General features: G+C 40.8%; 1 protein-coding gene across 3 annotated transcripts in view; it reads right to left on the bottom strand.

Annotated features, from left to right (window-relative positions):
* Window positions 1-23,085, bottom strand: part of CLGN (calmegin) — a 58,938-nt gene that overhangs the window by 15,981 nt on the left and 19,872 nt on the right. For all 3 annotated transcript variants that reach the window (XM_074991919.1, XM_074991920.1, XM_074991918.1), the window contains 9 exons: window positions 22,461-22,534; window positions 19,546-19,604; window positions 16,624-16,765; window positions 14,728-14,809; window positions 11,351-11,543; window positions 10,598-10,787; window positions 9,186-9,299; window positions 8,386-8,542; window positions 538-753 (listed from right to left, as the gene is read on the bottom strand). In XM_074991919.1, coding sequence (XP_074848020.1) covers window positions 538-753; window positions 8,386-8,542; window positions 9,186-9,299; window positions 10,598-10,787; window positions 11,351-11,543; window positions 14,728-14,809; window positions 16,624-16,765; window positions 19,546-19,604; window positions 22,461-22,534 — 1,227 coding nt within the window. The remainder of the gene's footprint in view (window positions 1-537; window positions 754-8,385; window positions 8,543-9,185; window positions 9,300-10,597; window positions 10,788-11,350; window positions 11,544-14,727; window positions 14,810-16,623; window positions 16,766-19,545; window positions 19,605-22,460; window positions 22,535-23,085) is intronic.

Raw genomic sequence — 23,085 nt, 5'->3', positions numbered from 1 at the left:
GGATTTTGAAGATCCTGGCCATCTTTAGGAAGAGCACATAAGGACAGGACATGAATTTGATAACAAATACACACTGTATTTTCCAAGTTGTATAGCCTGTGCTCAGAGTGACTTAATTTGTTTGAGATAGTAGATTTACTGCATGATCAGTATCCTTGCTCATTTATCTAATCTTGGAGAGATTACATGTTTAAAGTGAATTTGTATGATCAATAGTTTGAGTCTAGAGATCCTATTCCTACTTATAAAAGGGTATTAAAACTTAGGCACCACTTAAGTCAATAAGCATTTTGCCACTGACTTCAGAGAGAGCAGGTTTACATGTGTAAACCAAATACTTCCAAGCCTTATATTTGATAAGAGTGTAGATTTGGAAAAAGCTAAACTTTCAAACTAGGAAGATTCAATACATTTCTCAAAACTGTTATCCACTTAATAAAAAGTAATCAAATCAATATATTGTCTATATTAACAGTAAAATCTTCCAACAGCATATTTCCCCACTTATTTGGCTACTATGAATGGTAAATACTATACCTCATTGGCACTAGCTATCAGTTTCTTCAAGCCCCACCCATCTGCAGCCCACCGATCTGCCACTTCCATTTCTGAACAGATGATAAAGTTGTCAAAGTAGATATCAGGAGTCATAGACCACAACTCTAAACCAATAGCACTGACAGTAGTCATTTCAAATGGGTGAAGATCCTCAAAATAATGTGGGTTAGGGATTTTCTGAGGACTCCAGATCCCCTGTAAAAAAAATAGTCATTAGAGAAATGCTACTAAAAACATGAGCAGTGAAGAACTTTTTTTCTAAAGGCAAACATATGCCAGTTTGAAAGGAAGGAGAAGCTATTTACTAGTAAGAAATGCAACATTAAATGTATCTTACAGTAGTCTCAATCCTACAACTTCACTTTCATACAACATAATACAATAACCACCTCTAAATCTTGAAAGTTTTTGTTCCTTAAAGGTTGTTGTAGTTAACACAAGGCACCTATTTGTGGACTCAGTGAGTTGATGCCACTGCCCTTGGAATCTTTCAGTCAACTGTTCATGGCTGAATTCAAAAGTGTTCATGGCCAATTACAAACATTAAAATTTGATTATGAAAATTGGAGATGAAACCAGTAACCCCAATAGGCCTTACATTTTAAATCCTAACCAGCACCTGAAATAGTTCTCTCAGGAGACGTGAACATACAAAATCCTCAAAAATTCTCTCTTCAAAGAAGCAGAGTCACAAGTTAAGAAATAAAATTCTCTCCTTCTTGTAACCCTCTATCTGCTGCATATATTCATTACACCAGAGATGTGTGTACATCTGATAGACAAATATCAGATTTTTCCCTAGTGGTGCTCACCAGATTGGATCCCAAACAAAAAGAATATAAAGGGCAAACTGCCCAGTCTGTCCTTGAGTTCCTTTGCACCAGGATCTTAACAAATGTGATGTATTGAGAAAGAGAGGTGGATGACATAACGGGCATACGCAACACATCTTGAAGAATTTGTAGTTAGGAGAAGGTAACTGTTTCTTCTCTGAGTGCTTGCATCACTGCATGACACTAAGTGGTTCCCAAGCCACTACCAATGGAGCTGGGGCTGCAGGAGTCTCATCAAAAGGACTTTAGGACAACTTTTGTCCATTTGCATCTTCCCTTTAACTGCAAGGTGTTTTTAAAAGCATGGACCAAGTATCACATTGCTGATGTGAAGATGTCCACAATAAGGCTATTTCCCACAAATGCTACAGAAGCCATGTCCACTGTGGTTGGATGTACTGACAAATTCTCAGGAGCAGTGGGATACTTTTGTCAGCACAACAGGATAATGCAACTGTTAATTCATTTAGAGGAGGGATGGGCAACCACAAATGGCAAGCGGGCTACATGAGTGGCCCTCCTTTACTTCAGTGCGCCACACCAGCCCGCAGCCCAACAGGATTCCACTTGCAGCCCTGCTGTCCCTATGTGTGCCCCTTTCCCCCCCATGCATCTCTCATGCACTGGGACACCAGAGCCCAGCACTTACCTACTCCTCTCCCTCCCTGCCAGAACTGGGACACAGTGAATCAGCAGTTCACTGTGACTAAGAATGGCACTTTCGCTGAGAAGTGTAAAAAGCAGGAGGTTGAAGGCTCAGACAGAATATCCATAAGAGCTGACGGCACTAAATTTAAGTCCCAAGGTGGAGCTGGATTCCGGATAAGAATTGATAGAAACATCCTCTCTTTTGGGAACCTGGTTGCAACAGGACTGGCAAAAACAGTCCTATGTTATATATGAAAGACGAAAAGTTGAAATTGCAGCCTGGCATGCCCTAATGGAGTTGAAAGTCAGACCCAACTGTAAAATGTAGAAGATAGTCCAACATTTTTTGAATTGTGTAGGACCTGTGGCTAGCTGCCCAGACGGAGAAATACTTCAATTTACAAGGGTAAGCAGCTATTGCAGAATGGTGCCTGCCCTCCTCTTAAAGCGTGCCTCTTCTATTTAACCACTGAAACTATTCCATGATATGTAGCATCCAAGAATGTGGTTGCAGTATTCACTTCCACTTCTGATATATCAAGCCTGATTTGCAGAAGTAATAATCGTTTGGCACAGGTCCAATACTCATGTTGCCTCAGCCAGTCTAAGCTAAGCTAAGAGGATTATTCTACTTAGTTTTTGCTTCAGCTTGAAAATAACTTTTGGAATGAGTGGCACTAGTAGGTCCATGAACAAGCAGGTCTTTCCCCTACAAGGTAAAACAAAGCATCTGAGATGGCCCTGGGACTGTGAACCATCCTTCAACACAAAGCCCTTTTCTGTTCTGTCAAGTTGCAAACAAATGCACTGCTGGAAATCCTTCCATTCAAAACACTGATCCTTGAATCTCTTTGCGGAGAGCCATTTATGATCCAGGCTGAAGGTTCTGCCAGACCATTTGGAACTCTTCACAGTGTCAGATGCCTTACGTGTTACTGAGGTCCATATGCAGAAATGCCACAGCCTGACTGCCTCCTGACTCAGACAGTGATACCTGGCACCTGCCTGCTTGTTCCAATCAAATGTTGCTATTGTGCCCAGGAGCACATTGACAGGATCTGTTGACATATTCAGAAAATTGCACATGACTCAAGAACATTCACGTATATGTAGCATTGTGAGTGACCCACAATACCTGAGCCTGAATATCATCTAAATTACCTTCCTACCTTGTAATTCAAGCATCCATTACCAAAAACTGAAGGGAGAGACTGGCACAAAGGAAATGTCCTGTATAAGCTGTTCTAACTCATCCGCCAATTTAGAAACAATGGACCCTGACTAGGAGGCATACTAGTTTGCTCATGTCATGAACCTGAAGAATGGGAGGGGGTGGTAGACTCACTTGAGCCATGGCTGCCTTCCCTGAAGTTGCAGCCTGTCTTGAGGGGTCACATATGAACAAACAGCCAACTAGCATAGGATCCTGAAATAATTCCTCATTGTGGTTCATGGCAGATCCTTGAACCATCTATAGAAATCCTGTTAACCAGAATAACCTTGCACTAATGAATGCTATTTTTGGAAAAGTGACATGATTTGACTTTTCTGTTTATTTTCAAAAACAAGTTCAGACACTTTTCTGGTTGATGAGATGGACACCGGAAAGGTTGTTTGGTAACTTAAAAATAAAAACAGGAAGGGAGGGGCTCAAAGGAGGCCCCCATAAGTTTAGAAAACACCAGATTAAGGTCCTATGAGGGTAAAGGATCCCACACTTGTGGTTTAACTCTTTCCAGGCCTTTCATGAATCTCTTGCCCACCAGGTCCAAGAACACTGATGAAAAGCCTGGGCCAGGATGAAAAGTGGAAATGGCTGCTAAGCACACCTTAAGGGAGGAGAGGGCCAGTTCTTCTTGATTTAGGTGGCCTAGATAGTCTAAAATAGCTGGGACTGTGGCCCGGAAGGGAGATAATCTTTTCTGGGACATCCACACACTGAACCTTTTTCACTTTGCCAGTTCTATGAGATAGGTATATTTCCATATTTAAATTGACTTTGTGGAAGGTTTCCTGCTGTTCAGGAGCATTTCCCTCATCCATTCTGAGCAGGATAGTTCCATGGCACTCAGCCATGAAGCTCCCATGCCATGAGATGAAGGGACAGGAGGTTTCAGTGCTGCAGCTGTCCCTCATCCTGAGGCAACAGGGTGTAACAGGAGTGTTATTGGGTTGCTCACTGACAGATCCAATATTCTTCTTTTTGACTCTTTCGTTATCACCCATGTCTCACATCCATATGACATGCTGCTGAATACACACATTTTCAAGACTCCCAGCTTTGTTCTTAAGCTAATTGCTTTGCTTTTCCCGATCTTATCCATTGCCTTCAAACTTGCTCTTGCTTTCGCTATTCTAGTTGCCATTTCTTTCTTACAGTCTAGATCATACGTTAGGTTGCTCCCCAGATATGTGAACTTCTCTACATTTTCTAGTTCAGTACCATCCTCACTGATCTTCCTCCTTAATTCCTTATCTCCAAATACCATTGTTTTTGTTTCATCAATGTTCATAATCAGTCCGTACTGCTTCCCTTCTTCGTTTAACACCCGCACCGTTTTCGCTAGCTTCTCCTCATCTTCCTCAATAACTATATCATCCGTGAACCTCAAGTTGTTAATTCTTTTCCTGTGCACAGATATCCCTCCTACCTCTTCCTTGATCTTGTCCATCGCTCTCTCCAGATGTGTGATAAAGATACTTGGTGATACTAGATCTCGTTGTCTCGTACCTCTACTTGTCTTCAGTATCTCCTCCACCGTCTTTGTCAAGTCGTTATAAAATAGCTCACTCTCTTCCTCCGTACTGTCCGACGTTGAGTACATACACCTGAATGACTGAGATGTTGAACGGTTTTGCTTCAAAACGCACGACCATCATTCTTGCACTCACCGGTTTATATCCTAATAATGCTCTTCTAGCAGTTTTGATAAGAAGGAATCCAACTCCTGCTTCATGCTTCACTTCATTTCCTGACCAAATGACTTTGCAACTGCATATCTCTCCTGATCCCGTCCAACACATCTCTGCCAATCCAAGTATATCACATCAATATCTCTCCATTTCCTTCTGAAGCAGCTCTAATTTTCCAGTTGCCCACAGTGTTTGAATGTTCCATGTTCCAATGGATAGCATATGTGTTAGGTGTAATTTTCTTTCGGTAGCCAACTTATCGACCCAGCTCCAATCACTCGATTGGTATTGCGGACCTTGTTTATCTGGGCGACATCCGAGCTGGCATCTTTTAACATTTGGTTGTACTGGCATCAGATTTCATTCGTATTGTTGTTTGACTGTCAGCGCATCAACACACATCTGACCAACCCTCCTCCTTCATCCAGGCTTGGAACTGGCATGGAGCTCTCAGCGGCTTCATGGTGGAGTTATGGAGGCTCTGATGAGCACCAAGTCTAGGAAGGCCCCAACAAACTTTATTCTCTGTGTGGGGACCAGTGTTGGACTTTGCCTCATTCACCAACAAACCGAAGCTGTCAAAAGTTCAGCACACAAACTGAATGTGCTGATGGATCTGGGTTTGCAAACTCCCTTTGATTAGCCAGTCGTCCATATACAGAACAACTGGACACTATGCCTGTGGAGGAAGGCTGCCACTATTGCCATGCACTTGAAAAAGACTCTTGGAGCCATTGACAGACCCTGTGGAAGGACTGTGAACAGATAATGCCCTACGTTCATTATGAATGTTAAGAACCTCCCGTGAGGAGGATAAATTGCAACGTGAAACTATGGTGGGAGGAATAGCTCAGTGGTTTGAGTGGACCATTTAGGGATCTAGGGCAAGCAGTTAAAAAAAATCCGTGAGGGATGGTGATAGGTCCTGCTGAGAGCGCAGGGGACTGGACTCAGTGACCTTTGAAGGTTCCCTTCCAGCTCTATGAGATAGGTGTATCTCCATATTTAAGTCTAGAGCAGCAAACTAGTCCCCAGCCTAGCGGAGCCCGACAGCAATAAAATACCTGTCATTGGGTCAGCCTCATCCTTAATCTCCCCTGCCTAAACTCCCAAGCTCTGTGTAACTCTGCAGAAGAGCTGTCATAGAGCTCGGCCATCCTCCAGCAGCAGAGAAACAAAGGAGCCAGCCACTGCTTCATCTGGGGAGGAAGATGAGGAAGCACCAGCCTGCCCTGAACAACCCAGGTCCATAGCACCTGGAGGGTCTGACACGCTGGGGAGAGTTGTGGTGCTGATACCATGGCACCCACCAGAGGCAGTAGGGAGGATAATGTGCCTGGGGGAAGCACAGGAGCCACCAAGGTCACTGGCACCGACAGCACCAAAAGTACACGGCACTGAAGGAGGAGGCAGTCCTACAGGGGTCAGCACCGAGGCAAGGGACAGTACCAAGGCTGGTCACTCTTAGGAGGAAGCTAGTCTGGCGGAGCATCCCATGGTGGCACTCCCAGGGCAGCAGATGGTGCCCCAGCATGGTGCTGGGGGAGCTCCCGCTGCCACCAGCAGCAACCAGGCCCTGTAGTGTGGTCAGATAAACTGCCCTTGGGACTCATGGAACACCGACAGGTTCCAGAAGGACTACTGAGGCGGAGCTTGCCAGTTTTGTTGCCAGCGTCCTTGCACTGCGTGTCAGCTCCACTGGGAACAGGAACGGCCACTCCTGCTCCAGTCCAACCCAGAGAAGTACGAGTCTGACTCTGATCTTGATGCCTCTGATGCTGAGGACCAGGGAGGCACCTGACCTTCAGTGCCTGCACCAGCACTGCAGGTGCTATCTGGGCCGTGGGAGTCAATGGGCACACCAACATAGCTAGCTTGCCTCATGACGGAGGCCAGCTGCACTTGTGCATCAGTGGTATCGATGTCCTTGGCAGTGAAAAGGGTACTGTGAACCGTAGGAGACTGTGCCATTTGAAACGCCTCCAGTATTGATGGCATCTCTGGTGAACGAGGGCTGGACTTTCAAGTTAGCATCACTGCTTGGCCTTCTGAAGCATGCCCTACCACAGCTCAGCCATCAGTGCCTCAGGCTTGTGTCTCCTTTTTGGCAATGCAGGGGACCAGCCCCTGTTATGCCTTTTCTTCCTATCTGGCACTAGAGATTGAGACTTGTCTCTCTTGGAAGAGTGAAGTTGCGGCCCATCACCCCAGTGCCGGGCCCGTATGTCCTTTACAGTGCTGCTGCCCTCTACACGGAGGATGCCATACTTGGTTGCACGGACAGTGACCACTCTGGCTGGACAGCCACTTTCGTAAGGAGGACTTTCAGGTGCTATGCCCTACCCTTTAAGGTCCTTGGCTTAAAAGTCCTGCGAATCACACAACCACACTGCTGATGGCTCTCACCAAGCACTTCAGCCAGGCTGAGTGCGGGTTGCTCTTTGGCATGTGCTTAGCACACTCTCCACAGTCCTTGAAGCCTGGAGATTTCAGCATGCTACAGCGCCAAAGCCCTGAGAAGAACTAGCCTCCCAACAAAGAGCCATTAACTAACTAACTACCTAAGTAATGAACCATAAACAGTAACTATCTACAGATAAGCAAAACTACCAGCTACAATAAGGCTGCTTGTATGAGTAACAGGGAGTTCCAACAACCAACACCACCGTGGGAAGAAACTGAGCTGGGGGATGGGAGGAAGGGGGCTGTACATATTGGTTGCCGTATCGGTGCCACCCCAGGGGATACTACCTCAACCTAATGGCTACTGGCTGGGGGAGAAAAGACTTCCAGCAACTTGACATGCATGTGTCTGCATGCCTACATTGGACTACACATCAGCAATCACTCGAAGAACTAAACTCTATAACTTAATCTAATCTTATTTTAAGGTTTCTTATTTTAAGTAGTAATACTGCTAATGGGCTCAATCTCAAGCCAAGGATAGTTGAGAAGGAGTTGAAGGGATGTGCTAGATGAGGTATCTGTGACATTGCAAGACTGCTACCCCAATGTGTGCACCCCAACCAGATACTGCTACTAAAAATCTCCAATTGACAGTGCCAGGACACACCAACCCCTGAAATGGAGCATTCACAGGATAAATACTTGAAATACTTTAATGTTGCTTTTTGTATGTATTATCTAACAGAGAGACTAATTTTATAGTAGGTAGTATCTGTAGGCTACTCGAGGTAACCGCCCTGGGATAACTGGGTTTCTGCAGAAGCAGGTCTTAAAGTGGAGAAAGGTTTTGTACAGGAATACATAATATTTTCAAGGATACTTAAGATAATTACGAAGCAAGTTTCTTAAAGTAAAAACACCCGAAGTCTAATGTGATCAGAGTTATGTACATAGTAACAAATATGGTACAGAAGCCCCTAAGAAGATCTGACCCTTTTAATGAAGAATACAGTATTTTAATAGCTACCTGATAGTTAGGATTATCTATCATTGGTGGTTTCCATTTTCCTTTATAGTTTGGATTGGTCATCATGGGACGCACCCACTCTCCACAGCCAGGTGCAATCTCACATTTTGGGTTCGGGATCTGTGGGGCTTCCCATTCACCATCCATTTCTTCATCCCTGTGGAACGGATTACAAACAATTGACTGTTATAACAATTCCACTCATGTTCATTCTAACTGCCGTATCTACAACAAGGGTGTGCTACACTCTGCAGTTCTGCAGCCTCTGAATTTTGCCGTCCTCTTGTAGAACGCAGTTCTGTGCAATGTAAGCTCTTTAAAAACTTGTTTACTAGCCTTCATGGTTGTGTGGATAACCTTGGATACATGAAATTTGGGTTGTATTCCTGTATCTTCACACAGCCTGAAACATCTGTCTGGCTTGTGAACTGCCCCATTCAACATAATGGATCAAGCCAAAGATGACAATTTAAAATATCAACAACATTAAATGTTTTAATGCTTATTTTAACATTGTGCAATTATCTGCACTTATTTTACAATCCTGAACTGCTTCCCTGGTACCAACAAAACCCAGATATCCCTGGTTCCACCTACCAGATAAAATCTACAACTTCCCCAGTGACACTATTACACTGAATTTGTGCTCTATCAATACAAAACTCTATAACATTATTCAAAACAATGAAAACTAATTGTGACGACAGCACAAAATAAATTTACTATCAAAAGAGCTACTACACTCTAGGATCCAATCTACAATGGAGCTATATCTGCTCTTATTGATTCCACGTTCTTACCAATCCTCTGGTTTTTCAGCATTGGGATCTGGGATGTATTGTGGTTCATCATCAAGCCAGCCCTCAGGCTTGACAGCATCAGGATCTTCTATTTTGGGAGGTTCCTCTTCATCCCTTTAATTACAGACTGATATTACCAGAAAAAATACAGCAGTCTGGTTCACAGTGGCAAAAATACTAGTCAAAGGAACATAACTAATACAAAAGAGGATTTTCAAAAGCACAAAAAGGAGTTAGGTACCTCCTCTCTGAGAGCAGGGCACCCCACTCCCCTTTGTGCTGCAACTTGGATGTGCAGACTTCTTTATGTAATATTAGGTAATATGGTTGCTCCCAAATTTCCACTACCAGCTTGTGATTTACAGTGACACTTTTTTTTTTTTAAATGTCTCTCTCCAATGCATGAAAGCTCCACAATTATGGAAAACGAATGATGGAACAGACAGATGGAAATGAGCTATACAAAAGTCCTGTCATACTCATCAAGTAAAACTGAAAAAAAATGTTCTTCCTAGTCTTTCATTTATTATACCTAAAAGTGTTGTAGTGAGTACAAATTTTTCAGAGACAAATGCAATTTTTTTAAAAATCACGAGTCTCCTTTTATCCCCTGGCTCAGGGGTGGCCAACCTTTTTGCATAGGGGCCACATGGCAATTTTTTTTTACATGTTTCAGGGACCAAACTGCCTGCCATCTCCAGGCTTAACCCCTCTCAGCTCAAACAAGCCCCCCTCCGCCATCATCTTCAAGCTTACCCTCTCTAAGCCCCAAATTGGCCACCCAAACCCCAGGTTTAACCCCTCCAGCCCCACACACATCTCCCCCATCCCCAGGATTAACCTGCCACAGATGACGAGCTCTGTGTGCTGCTGCTCCTCTGCAGCCACCACTGCCTTTCCCGCCCTCCTCAGTGCAGATGCGCAGCTCCAGCAGGGGCTGACTCAGCCAGCCGCTCCCCCAGCTCTCCTGCTCACTTCCCCCACCTGCAACGGAGGCAGCGCCCTGCCTGCCACGCTGATATAATGGAAGTAAATTTAACTGGTTTAATGGCTGGATCCCCCCACCGCCCTGCTGACCATTAAACATTAAAGAGCCACGTGTGACTTTGGAGCTGCTGGTTGCTAACCCCTGCCCCATGCCCCAAACTCACTTTAGCCAGCTTGGGTGAAATCGCACCACTGCCATGGGAATAGGCTTTGAGGCTGGCTGAAAAGGCTTTGTGGGTCGGAGTCTGACCCATGGGCCATGTGTTGGCCACTCTTGCCCTGGCTCATATGGACACAAATACTACTCCTATTTCCAGCAGAAGAAAATAGTCTAACTGACAACACCTTAAAATTACAAGTCAAACCACAAAAAAGGAATAGCTTGCATACTCTACAGAAAGTACAGCTAAAATATATTTTCTCACCAGTCATCTGGTTTGACAGCATTGGGGTCAGGGATCTTTGGTCTCTCATCCCAGTCATCTGGCTTCTTATCATTGGGATCTTCTATTTCTTTTGGAGGATTCACAGGAGGAACCATATCTTCCAGAAGACTTCCTTTGCCAACAACGGATTGGTCAATTAACATTTCAAATGTGTCATCTGGTTTCAGCACTAAATTGCAACAAAATAAATATATTCTAAAAATTGTGAAATAAATGAACTGTGCATTTTGATCTTCTGCTTAAAATGTACATGTGCATACAGACACACAGATTCATATATAATAAACATGCAATGTTCAGTCTGCTTTCCTAAAAGAGCTGGGGGAAAAAAAATGTAAGTTTTTCATGTCATTAAGGAAGAAGTTTTGCCCCCACCACAGCTTCCCACTCAGCAGCCATTTTGTTTTACAAATCAGGAAACATATTCCATTTGTACCACAGAATTAAGAGAAAAGACTGCACTAGTCAAGTGCAAGGTAAAGAGTACCATATATGTCACCAGCAGGATTGGAACCTTTAGGTTCATAATAAAAATTTTGACACTTGACCTAACTTTCCAGTTATCCAAGTGCCAGATAATGCAGCTTTTACTGTACACCATACATAAATATCTACAGCAATGAAAAAAACATATAGACAGAAAACAGGCTCCTGAGTAAGTCTTTAGTGAATGTGGAGCTCGTTTCCTAACCTTTCCTTTTTAAGTGCATTAAGAGTTAACTTAAAAGGTACCCAGAGTATACAGATGTGTCCTCTTGTCCGAATAGAATTTTTTTAGATCTACATCAGGACGCTTTGCGTGTTTTTCTTCATAATCTCCAGTTTTAGGATTCTTATGTCTGAAGATAAAATGCAGTTTATAATCTTCTCCACATTTATCTGGTCCAAACATAATAGTGTAAGGTGTTTTGTCAAAAAAATATTCCTGTAGAAACAAGAGAGTTTAATATTGGTTATGCAGTAGCTCTTGTATATGTCTATTCCTTGGTGCCGGAGGCATTCAGCTTGCATAGAATCCTACTGTCATACATTTCAGGCAATGAGATACCAGTTCCAACACCAAAGAGTTATAGGCTCAATCCTACAAAATGTTCTGCACTTCTTGAGGGCTACATCTACACTACAGTGATCTGTTGACAGAAGTCACTGCTGGAAGAGATCGACATATCGACAGAGCACATCCACACACAAAGGTAGATCAAAAGAGCAATCCACTTTGTTGACAGGGAGTGGTCAGACTGTTTGGACATTCTCTTTACAGAATGGCTAACCAGAAGCTCAGTATACAGGGCTGCTCAATGAGCCAGAAGCCCTGTCTGTCGACAGAGGGCTCCAGAGAGCATCTACACTGCTTTTTGCCGACAGAAACTGTCTTTGGAGTATTATTCATAAAATGGAATTTGAAATTATCAATTGTATCCATGTAATTCTTTTTAATAAAGACTGGTATAGGATTCAAAAGAAGGAAATAGAACAAATCCTATTATAGATTTCCACTTTTAGTATTTGGAAGTGTTCCTACAGAAAAATTCAGCTGTAGCCTCTTGGAAAGAGACGAATGCATGGTCTGTGCAAATACTCTAAGGGCAGGTTTACACTTAGGGAGATAGTTGACTTAAGATATTGCAACTCCATCTACAAAAACAGCATAGCTGGAGTTGATGTACCTTAAGCCAAATTTCTGCAGCATTGCCACAACACAAGGTTGACAGGAGAAACTCTCTCAACAACTTCCTTTACTCCTTGTGGAGTGAAGTACCAGGGTCAATGGGAGAGTGATGAGTGGTCAATGTAGCATGCCCTTACTAAGCCTGCTAAATCAACCTCCCAGGAAACTGATCTCTGGAGCGTCTATCTCTGGTTAAATGAAGACAAACCCCAAGTCAGCTAGAGCAATTCTGTGCTAGAGAGTTCCCCTACATAGGTTACATAAATCTCAGGTTAATTCTAATTTAACTGCATTAGGATCTCACCCTCACAGGCAGGAAAAAGTCAGAAGTCAGGCGTGTGAGATAACCTATGCAAAATTCATTCCCTTTTTGCTTATGGTGACGTAGTATGAGGTAGGGTATCCAAAGTAGGGATGCAGTCAAAGGCTACGTCTACACAGCAGTCCTATTTCGAAATAAGCTATTCTGAATTTCTGATTTCAAAAGCCACCTCTTCCCATTTGGTTTTGGGAAGAAGGGGCTTTCAAAGTCCAGGACGGGGTGTCCTTTCGAGAGGCCCCTATCTACACAGGCTGCATGTGTTTTAGAAGTGGCACTTTTGAAACGCATGTGGCTGCTATTATGCTAATGAGGCGCTGCATATTCATGGAAGTGCTTCATTAGCATCTGCTGAAATCCCTCATTATCATGCCCCTTTTGAAAAAGAGGAGGCTACTCTAGACACAGCCAAACGAGTTTCAAAATAGCATTTAGCTATTTCAAAATAAGTGCTCTTAAGACTGAATATCCCATGCCATAACAGCACCTATTCTGAAAGAGTTAGTGTGAACAGCCATGTTGATAGGACAAGCAGGTATTTATATTTTTTTCAAAATAGGCATTACTCATCCTGCAATGAGGTTTACCAATTTCAAAAAGAATGCACCCACTATTTCAAAGTTAGTTTGAAAATAACAGCTGCTATCTTGAAATAACTTGGCTTTCAGTCCGTAGCCAAAGTGACTACGGGCAGGAAAAACCTCTTCTCGTTGTATTTCACCTTTACAAGGTAATCAGAGCTTTAATATGGTGATTAAAAGAAAAAAAAAAACTGACCTCTGATCACAATATACCCTTCTGATAATATACAAACTGGTGTATTCTATTTATCTATGTTCACTTAAAACTGCCTGCTTCCACAGTAGGAAAACAAGTGGGAAGGGAGATCTGTTTCTCAGACTTTGGTATTGTCCTCAGTTCCATAATCAAACAATTTAGGGCCTCTGAAAGAGTTGACCAAAAGTTTAAATTTTGGGACATGAAAAAGTCTCCTAACCTAATTTAGAGTCATGTCTTCATCATTTAAAAGGTCTCAGATTAATCTTCATTTGCACCCTGAATAATGCTCATAGATCCAAACTATACGGATATCAATCTTACGAAGAGCTACAAGAATGAACTGAAGTCTGAAAACTATCCCTTATGGTGAGAGATGAAACAAGCTCAATCTATTTATCAAAGATAAGGTTAAGAAGTGACTTGATCAGAACTTTCAAGTTTCTACAAGGGGAAGAGATTTCCAATAGCAGACAGCCTTTTAAATAGCAGGAAAAAGAAATCACAATACCATGCACTGGATGGAAGCTGGAATCTAGACAAGTTTACACTATAACTACATACTTAATGATAAGCATTGTGTAAATTAACCATTGAAACAATTCACCTATTGACACCAGGGAGTCTTCATCACTTCAAGTCTCAAAATAAATATTGTATATCTTTTAAATGTTATGGTATGGCTGAAATAGAAGTTTGGCTTGCTTCAGCAATTACTGGGTAGAGGTTCTATGGCTGGTATTACAGAACAAGAACTGATTGGCTGATTGTAACAGTTTCTTTTGCATTTAACATATACGAACTGTCATTTTATTTAGATTTTAAGAAAGAATAGTTGACATCACTTGAATTCTCCATGTGTAGCAGTATATGGCCTATAATATATAAAATCCTGCCTTTGATCCCAGATATTCACAATTCACATAGAAAATATAAGAAATCAGTGAATGAATTTTGTATTCTTGCGCGACTTAGACCTTTACTGGTCTATTAAAACCACTTTTATTACAGACTAAAATTACTTGCCTTACAAGTAATGGAAATGCATGGTAAGATATTTCTTGTATTCAAAATATAGCAGATGTTACTAAGTATATCTGACTAACTGAAAGGCTTTATATACATATGAAATCTTGGACAAACTACATTTACATTGGAAAAATACAAATTTCTTTTTGTGAGTTCATCTATTTAAGTAAACTTTGTGCCTAATTCCCCCATTTGCTAAATATTTTGAGTACTCAGGGAATGAATAATTATGCCCTTAGTCACATTTCTATAAGTCTACAATTTATATTCCCCTAAACAGAAGAATAATTATTAAATGTTACATAAAGAACATACCAGATCCAAATCATCAGAACTGGACAGAAGTTTAACATATGCACCACCACAATCAATGCCATCTTGAAAATTTACTTCGTATCTGTACAAAATGGAATAAAAGGAGCATATTGCTGATACCCTGCAGTAATTAAAGCTCATTTTCATCTACAGTTCAACTCGAATCCATTCCCAATAGCGAGTAAACCTCTGTATTACAATATTATCATTGCACTGAAAACACTGCTACAAAATTTCCTGAAATATTTTATTGCTATTGCAATATGAGGCAACTATTCTGCAAAATGTAACACTTATGGTCAACCTTTAACAAATGCTCCAGTTCAACACAGTAACAAACCTCTACTGGGAAAAGTTTCTAGGTAAAGCTTGCTGGTATTCAAGCATTGTTTCACTTTGATCGAGTTGAATGGGGACGTTCTGTACTATGCCTACGTACAACGTGGTCTAGAACAGTGCACAGCAACCTTTATCGCCTCTTGATACACACCAGCATTTGTTATAATTTCATGGAAAAACCAGTTGATATAATCTAATCCCCTCCAGCAGAACCAGGCCCCCCCAGCTTCCCACTATAACACCCCCACCCCTGCAGAGTCAGGCACCCCTCCCCATTCCCGCTCTAACTTGTTGCCAGGGACTCAGACACCACCACCACTGCTGCTGCCCCAGAGCTGCCACCACCGGTGCTGCCAACATGTGATTCTCCTGTTAAGTGACGAAGTGCGTGCGCAGAGCAGCAGACGGCACTCCCAAAATGCAGCTCTGAGGAGGAGCCACATTGAATGGCTCAAAGTCGCATGCAGCTCAAGAGCCGTGGGTTGGTCACCTCGATTTATTCAATTAAACTTTAAATATTGTTTTCTCAAAGTTTGACAGCACACTAAGTGCTGCTTTAACAACAACAAGAAGTCCTGTGGCACCTTATAGGGTAACATATTTTGGAGCATAAGCTTTTGTGGGCAAAGACCTGCTTTGTCAGATGGTCTTTGCCCATGAAAGCTTTTGCTCCAAAATATCTGTTAGTCTACAAGGTGCCACAGGACTTCTTGTTGTTCACGAAGATACAGACTAACGTGGCTATCTCTCTGATAAGTGCTGCTTTGTGGCACACCAGTTGCGGTGCACTAGTCTAGATTTAACTAGAACAACCACCTCATATAATTTCTTTTGAGTTTTCCGTAATTCTATTTCTAATTGTTTAAAATTTTCAAAAGTGTATTTATACCACTATATTCATAGCCACCAGAAATTTTCACAAGTTACATATAATTTGGGAGCTCAGTTGCCAAGAGACAGATTTCCATGAGAGTCACCATTTCCTGTATTTTTAACACAAGTACTAAAATACAACTTTAATTTGGGTTTTAAGACCTTAAAACAGGGATTTGCAACCTTTCCAAGGTGGAGTGCCAAAATTAGTTCTTTTGACATCTGTGTACAGTCCAAATACTGGTCTGAGTGTCAGTGATACTTTTTAAAGTCATTAATAGTCTGACTTACAACAGCTTCATTAATAAATAAAGATGCAGAGCTTTACTGTTTAGGTGGTGGCTGGTAGCATTAGCTGGCCTTTTGTTAATCCACAGGCCTTTAGCAAGCTCCTGGCTGCACAGCTGAGAATGGGAGGGGCTGAGCTCCCACCGCGTGTGCCAATGAAAATCAGCCTCGTGTGCCACTCTTGGCAGCTGCACTGGGGGGGTTGCCGAACCCTTCCTTAAAAGCTAAAACATTACATTTATAATAACCTATTTGTATATTAACTTCATTTTTTATGCTTTTGGTACATTTGTGCAAGGCAATTAATGTTGGAATAGAAATCAGAATAATGAAAAAATAATAATTTTATATTTCAAAGTTAGTGAGTATTAAGTATTAATCTGAAGAACAACTTACTGAACAATCAGAGGCTTAGTATCAAAAATAAATGGCTTTGTTAACATAGCTGATATAGCATGATGTCTTGCTATTGACTTTAAAACTAATCCTCTGTCTCCAGGAACAGTGTTTTCTTTAAGCTCTTCTACGTCCCATCTTCCTAAAACAAAACACAATTTTTGAAAAACAGCAAAGGTGAAGGCCAGAAATAAGGGTTATCTTGAAAATAAATTAAGAAATCTGGTGTGAGTTAATAAATACAGGTAACTAATAGGTATATTATGTATAATATGGTTAAAAAAACAAACACTAAAAACAAGTTATGGTTGCATTTGAGATTTCCTGATACCAACTGTTATTGCAGATAAGAAGTGTTACTGCACATGCAATTACTAACAGCAAATCTTGACACTCACTGCCAAAATTAGAAGTTAGACAACTATACAGTAAAAAAAAATCCATCCAGTTTATTACTAATGATACAACCCTGGGATTTTTGAAAGCTGAAGTATAAAACCTAGAATTTTTTTCTTCTTAAATCTGACTACTCATATCACATTTAAGTACAGTTGACACAAGATAATGATCATACACACACAATTCACATTTTTCTAACAGCTCACTGAAAATGTACATTCTTTTTTGATGAAATAAGAGCCCACTGAAAAATTACTTCCTCAAGTCAGTAGCACGGAGCAAAACCAGAAGAGCTCAACTTTTCTCTCTTATTAAAGTATACTTTTTAAAAATTGCAGTCAAAAACAGTTCCATAGGTATACAAAGGATATAAAGAAAATAATGACAACTTAGGTATACCTATAAAACTACTCGTTCCTAACGAAAGAGCAAAGCAGGAGAAACATTACACAGTCTCAGAAGAATCCATCACAAAAAAATAGTGAATAACAAAACATGCACATTTTTAACACATGGTGATAGCCCTCAATATGAATGTGCCTTCGTGTGAAAAATGTCCCTGCTTCTAGCTCTTCAAAGAGACCTGTATCTCTAAAGAAGCAAAAACATTGTGCACCTTCCCTGACTACCCTGTGCTAGTGAATCATCAGTGATCCACTAACACTTACTTAACTGTACTTCCCTTTCCTTTGCTTCTGAACAGAGAGGAGGTAAATTTCAGCATATACATCCTGTCTATTGAACCATCACGGTTTGGGAAACCCATTGCATTAAATCCTTGATTATTTCTTTCATGCTGCACAGAGTCACAAACCTGTACACATCGATGGAACCACTTACACTTTAGTCAAGCAGGAGGACTATTATTGCTGTTCACTGCATCTTTTTCCTATAACCAGTGGCAATGCAAATAGGAAGATAAATTTAAAAAACCTTAAACAGATAAGTCATAACACTGAAGTCTGAGAATAAATCTATAGGTGAAGAAAACATATGTATTTACATATTGGCCAATTGACAACAACAGTCCCTCCCCCCCACATTCTCCCCCGGATCAGTATTTGGCTTCCCTTGTTCTGGACCATGACAACTACCTGCTTATAGACACCACGTGTATGAGATTTCCATCCAGTAACAAGCCAAGCACCACTGTTAGGATTAATGAAATCTGTCCAGGTTCTGAGAGATTTAGCTAGGGCCAGATTCAATCTAATGGGGGCAAACTATGAACAATGGAGAACCACACTTTTCTAGCATATTACAATCACTGAAGTTCTAGAAAATTTTGCTATACCTCTGCTAGCAGCAAGAGCCTCCTTCCCCAATATAATCACCTTTTTTCCATGCCATAAGCAAAAACCTGGTAGCTGCTTCTTCAGGAGGTTAAGGTTTTAATTGTCACTCTGGTCCAAGAAACCAGATCGGTCGAGGACTGAAGATTCTCTTGTAATCATTCTACTTCCCTGACACATATGTGGTGATCTGGAATGTCTTGTGGGACAGATGCCACTCTCACACTTGCAAAGCCTTGTAAAACACTTGTAAATTATGACCCAGAGCTCTTCTGATCATTTATAGCTTAACCATCCATTTGAATTAGGACTACTTTTTGGGACTCCAAGACAAGATCTAGGATTAACATTTCCTGTATATTTATATGTAAGGAATGTGCCAGCAGGAGCTCAATACTGCTAAGGATTTGGGGAATGTGTCCTTCAGAGATCATTTGCATGAAAATGCAAAGGTATGCATTTTTAAATGCCTTGTAAACAAAATCTGATGGGAGCAGACGAAGCAATGAGGTTTTTGTCCGTCTAGATGTTGAAGCTGGCCCTGCTTCCTGCCGATTCCTTCCAGCAGAAGGGTTACATATATATAGTTGCCATTCTAAGAGAGCAAACTCTTGGGGAGCAGTGTGTCTCTGTGTCAACTTATCTGAGGTTAGGCACATTACAATTTAAAGCAAAGACACTTGGAAATACATTCTTAACTGTAGATTGCTGTCAATTTGCATCAAAAATCAGAAAAATATTCATTTAAAGCCACTTGGAACTCATATATTCATTTGGAAGCAGTGACAATCAGAAGGTGGGGGAGGGGCAGAAAGGCCATTTGGCTTTGGTTTCAGGCTCAGAAAGACTGCCTCAAATGTAGACACTTGTTAATTTTTTGGCATTCAATCAGTTTCACAAATAGTTTTTATGCCTATCCTTCAATAGTTAGTGCACTGTTCTCAAAAAGTCACACAATTGCCACTGGATATTCCACTAGCGGCAGACGTTATAGCACTGTCTTCTTTGCAATGATATCTTGAAATAGTTTCTAATCCTAATTTCATTACTTGCTAACATCCCTCCCCTCTCCCATGGACAATCATTTCCATAACTGTAGATTCTACACGTTATGACATTTTTAAACACTCTCAAAAATGCATAGAGAGAAAAACTCAAGTTATAGATAAAGTCTGCTTTTTAAAAAAGAAGCTCAACAACACTGGATGGAAGGAAGGAAGGAAGGATTTACCATCATATTTAGCAATATTTTCATCTGTGTCTTCTTTCTTGGTTTTAGATAACATCCACCTGTGAAAGAACAATCAGTACTTCTATTTAAATTGTGCAACATGGACAAGAAAATATTACCAAGTCTGGATTATTTTAAAAGGGAGAAAAGAATTACTTTCTTTTTAGATAATTAAGTAAAAATGCACAATAAGGATATTGACAAAGTCACACAATTCATTGATCTTTTTGTAATTTAAACATGAATATTTAGGAAAAATTAAAACAGCTTATGGCTAATCTGCAGACATACTTAATGTTGACTTTAAAGTCCTAATAATTTGAAATGAGTAAAATTAATATGTCCCAAAATTATTAGCTTCCACATAAGGACTTGTGTAGAAAAGTTAAGACTGAGATCACAACATGCTTGTAACATCGCCGTTAAATGACTGAAACATAACTATCTGAAAAATAAATATTACAAACCCAGGAATTTAGAATTAAGGCTGGCATTTTTTAAAATATTGCATATCAAGGTAAGGAAATACATACTTACAGAACCCAAACTCAATTGACACATGGGAAGAGTGAAAGGGACAGACAAAAAATAATGTATCTTTAAAAAAATCAGTTTAAGATAACCCAGAACTACAAAGTTACACACTAATCATACTTGTCTGTTTACTGCACATATACTTTCAGGGATCCAGAGATCTTCAGTGAGTGTTAAAATATTACAACTTTTTCAGGGGCAAAGTATTGGAAATTTTATAAGGGTACCATCACCTATTTTTAGAAAAGATCAACTGAAAAGGTTATGGCAATTCTCTAGCAGTATGAATCCTCGTATTTCCTTTAGTCTGGTTATAGACCTATTTTCAGAGTAGAGTGCACTGGATGAGTTATGTGATGCTCTCTTCATAATGGCTGAAGTATCCAAGTTGCAGTTTTGACATTGTCAGTAGGCTTTCAGCACAACATTTTGTTGGCTTGTTTGTGGACACGAGCAGGAGTGAAGTGAGTGCTATTTTATAGTTTTGTTCTCATCTTTTTAAAGAACACAAGGAAACATCTTCTCTACAACCAAAGCATTCTTTTCCTGCCATGGATATTGATGGTCATTTTTCTTGTTCAAAGCATATACAGGGTCTTCATGCAGGTTAGTGGGAAGATCCTGGCCAGTTGTATTTCATTCAGTATGCTGATTACACCACAGTTGGAGAAAAAGGACTGAACTCTACAGTGCCTAGATGATGATAGCTAGCTGGCTGTGAGTTCATGGGGTCTGAAGGAAGCAGCTGGAAGAGCTGACAGTTTATATTGCTGCCCATCAGGGGAAGTATGACTACCATTTGTAAAACTAATGTTTAATTTTGGGGATTAGATCCTGAGCTACTCGAGAGGCTCCAAACGTGGCTAAAGCCAAGAGTGCAACCTCGTCTCCAATTAGACTTTAAACAATTATCTATTCTTTGTCATCCTAAGATTAAATTCTTGTTAATGTGGTTTGAACAGAGCCCCACCGTGGGACCATTTGGTGCACACTAATTAACAGGAGTTACAAGTTATGAGCAGGGTAGGCTGTGCACCATGATCTACACTGATTTCTAATCAGCTTGTGTGTGGAAATCAAGGAATTGGTTTAACTTTTGCATCCCAAGTGATTTGAACCTAGTCACCTGAGAAACTTTCTCTCCCTTCCCCAATATACTAAAACTGTGAATAGAGCAGAATCAGTTAGTTAAATTGGCATTCTCTCACTATAAGCCCGAAGGAACTGCTTGCAAGCTATTGTCTGAGGAATCCTCAATTTTAGAATGCATCCTGTAAAACCCCAACATCTCATACTTTAGAAAAAATATTTTTAGGTGGTTATTGAAGATCATGGGGGCTAAGATACATATATTTATAGGGAGTCTTGTCTCTATGAATATCACTTATCAAGCATCTCAGGTACCGGTTCTGCATATTATCAGTTATTCAAAATGCTGTAGTTCCAGGTTTAAAATGTGTAACCCCCCTCTGTCTATAGAAGCCTTTGACTTTTTACTGGGCGGATCCTTTGTGCTGTAATCTGGCTCTAGAGACTACAACTCCCATGATGCTTTGGGGGGCAGGAAGGAAACTGGCTTTTCTTCCAGGCAGAGGGAGAAGATGGTGGTCTCCATGTTTTGGGAAGCTGGGGCCTGCTACTTAAACAAACCATTTCAGGACAGGTGTAGAGCATTTTCCCAGTCCAGGAACTGCTACTGGAAACTACAGTCTGCTGCTGAGAGCTGTCCGAAAAAGCCTGCAGAGAAGTGGGTGTAATTATCTATGCCTGTTAAAGTGCTGCAGCGGCCAGCTCCAGTGTCAGAGGGGGCTGTTCAACATGTCTTGCTTGGACTGACAAAGAACCTGCACCAACCAGCCTCCAATCCAGCTGAAGATCTGCAAGCACACCAAAGCAAGCATCTGCAACTCTGATACCTAAGGAGCGTATGCTCTGGGATGGCAGCGTAAATGTTTCATTTGTGTGCTTTGTTAATTGATTCTATTCATTTAGTTTGTTAACCTTGATTCCTTAAGTTAAGTAAAGGTGTATGTTACTTCTTATTTGATCAATTAGATATCTATTATTTATAATTGCTGTTTGGGAGTTAAGACCAGATTATTACTGGAACAAGTATTCCTGGAAGTTCCCAAGGCACACCATTAAGTGTGTACAGGGCCAGCCAGGTGGAGGCACTGCCATTTTATATACCTTTATAAATGATGAACTGCAAAAATGGGGTGGAAAGGGGATTCCCAACTATTCAACATCACCACTGACATGTGCAGGATCTAGTATTAAAACCACCACGCTTCCAGGCACACAAGTGAGTATTGCCTGCTCCCAAGTAACCCGGAAAGGAAAGATGAGGGCTACAAATGCAATCTTTTATGAATACTTACCCAGTCAGTACTCCGTCATCAAAGGTTTCTGCGAAATACACTTCCCCAGTAGGCTTTGGAGTCTTGTACGCAACCTAAAGATATTTACACAAACATGTTCAAAGCACAAATTATAACTTTTTGCTAAAATACAACGTACATGAGCTATATTTATAAGCAGTACTGTATTTGATGCAAAACACACTTGACCACAATCCATTGTAGTCCTCTGATAAACAGTCATCCCCAACTACTTTAACATATATGGTATCTTCTTGACTATTTTGGGGTTGTTAAACAATATAGAATATGTAAGCTTAAAAAGTTCAGAGTAAACTGATTTTTTGCCCAGCACAAAATGATACTCTTGCAGGTCACTAATGGATTCTATTAAACGGACTGAACTACACAAAATTTGGATATATTCTTAAGTCTTAAAGCTGTGTGTGTTCTGTGCCTACAGATAAAGAAGTTAGGTACCCAACAGGTGCTTATGTATGAATGTTTTCAGTGGGTGCTACTTTGCAGCCAAAGGAATTGCATATAAAACTGCAGATCAAAGGACATAATCATTACAACAAAAAACTAAAACATTATCCTCTACAAGGGAAAATGTAGCAAATTTGACACAATCCTCTTAGCCCTA

Source organism: Carettochelys insculpta, chromosome 4 (assembly GCF_033958435.1).
Source record: "Carettochelys insculpta isolate YL-2023 chromosome 4, ASM3395843v1, whole genome shotgun sequence".
In the NCBI taxonomy this organism is placed as follows: domain Eukaryota; kingdom Metazoa; phylum Chordata; order Testudines; family Carettochelyidae; genus Carettochelys; species Carettochelys insculpta.
Note: the sequence above shows the minus strand (reverse complement) of the source record. Positions and strands in the feature narration are given on the sequence as shown.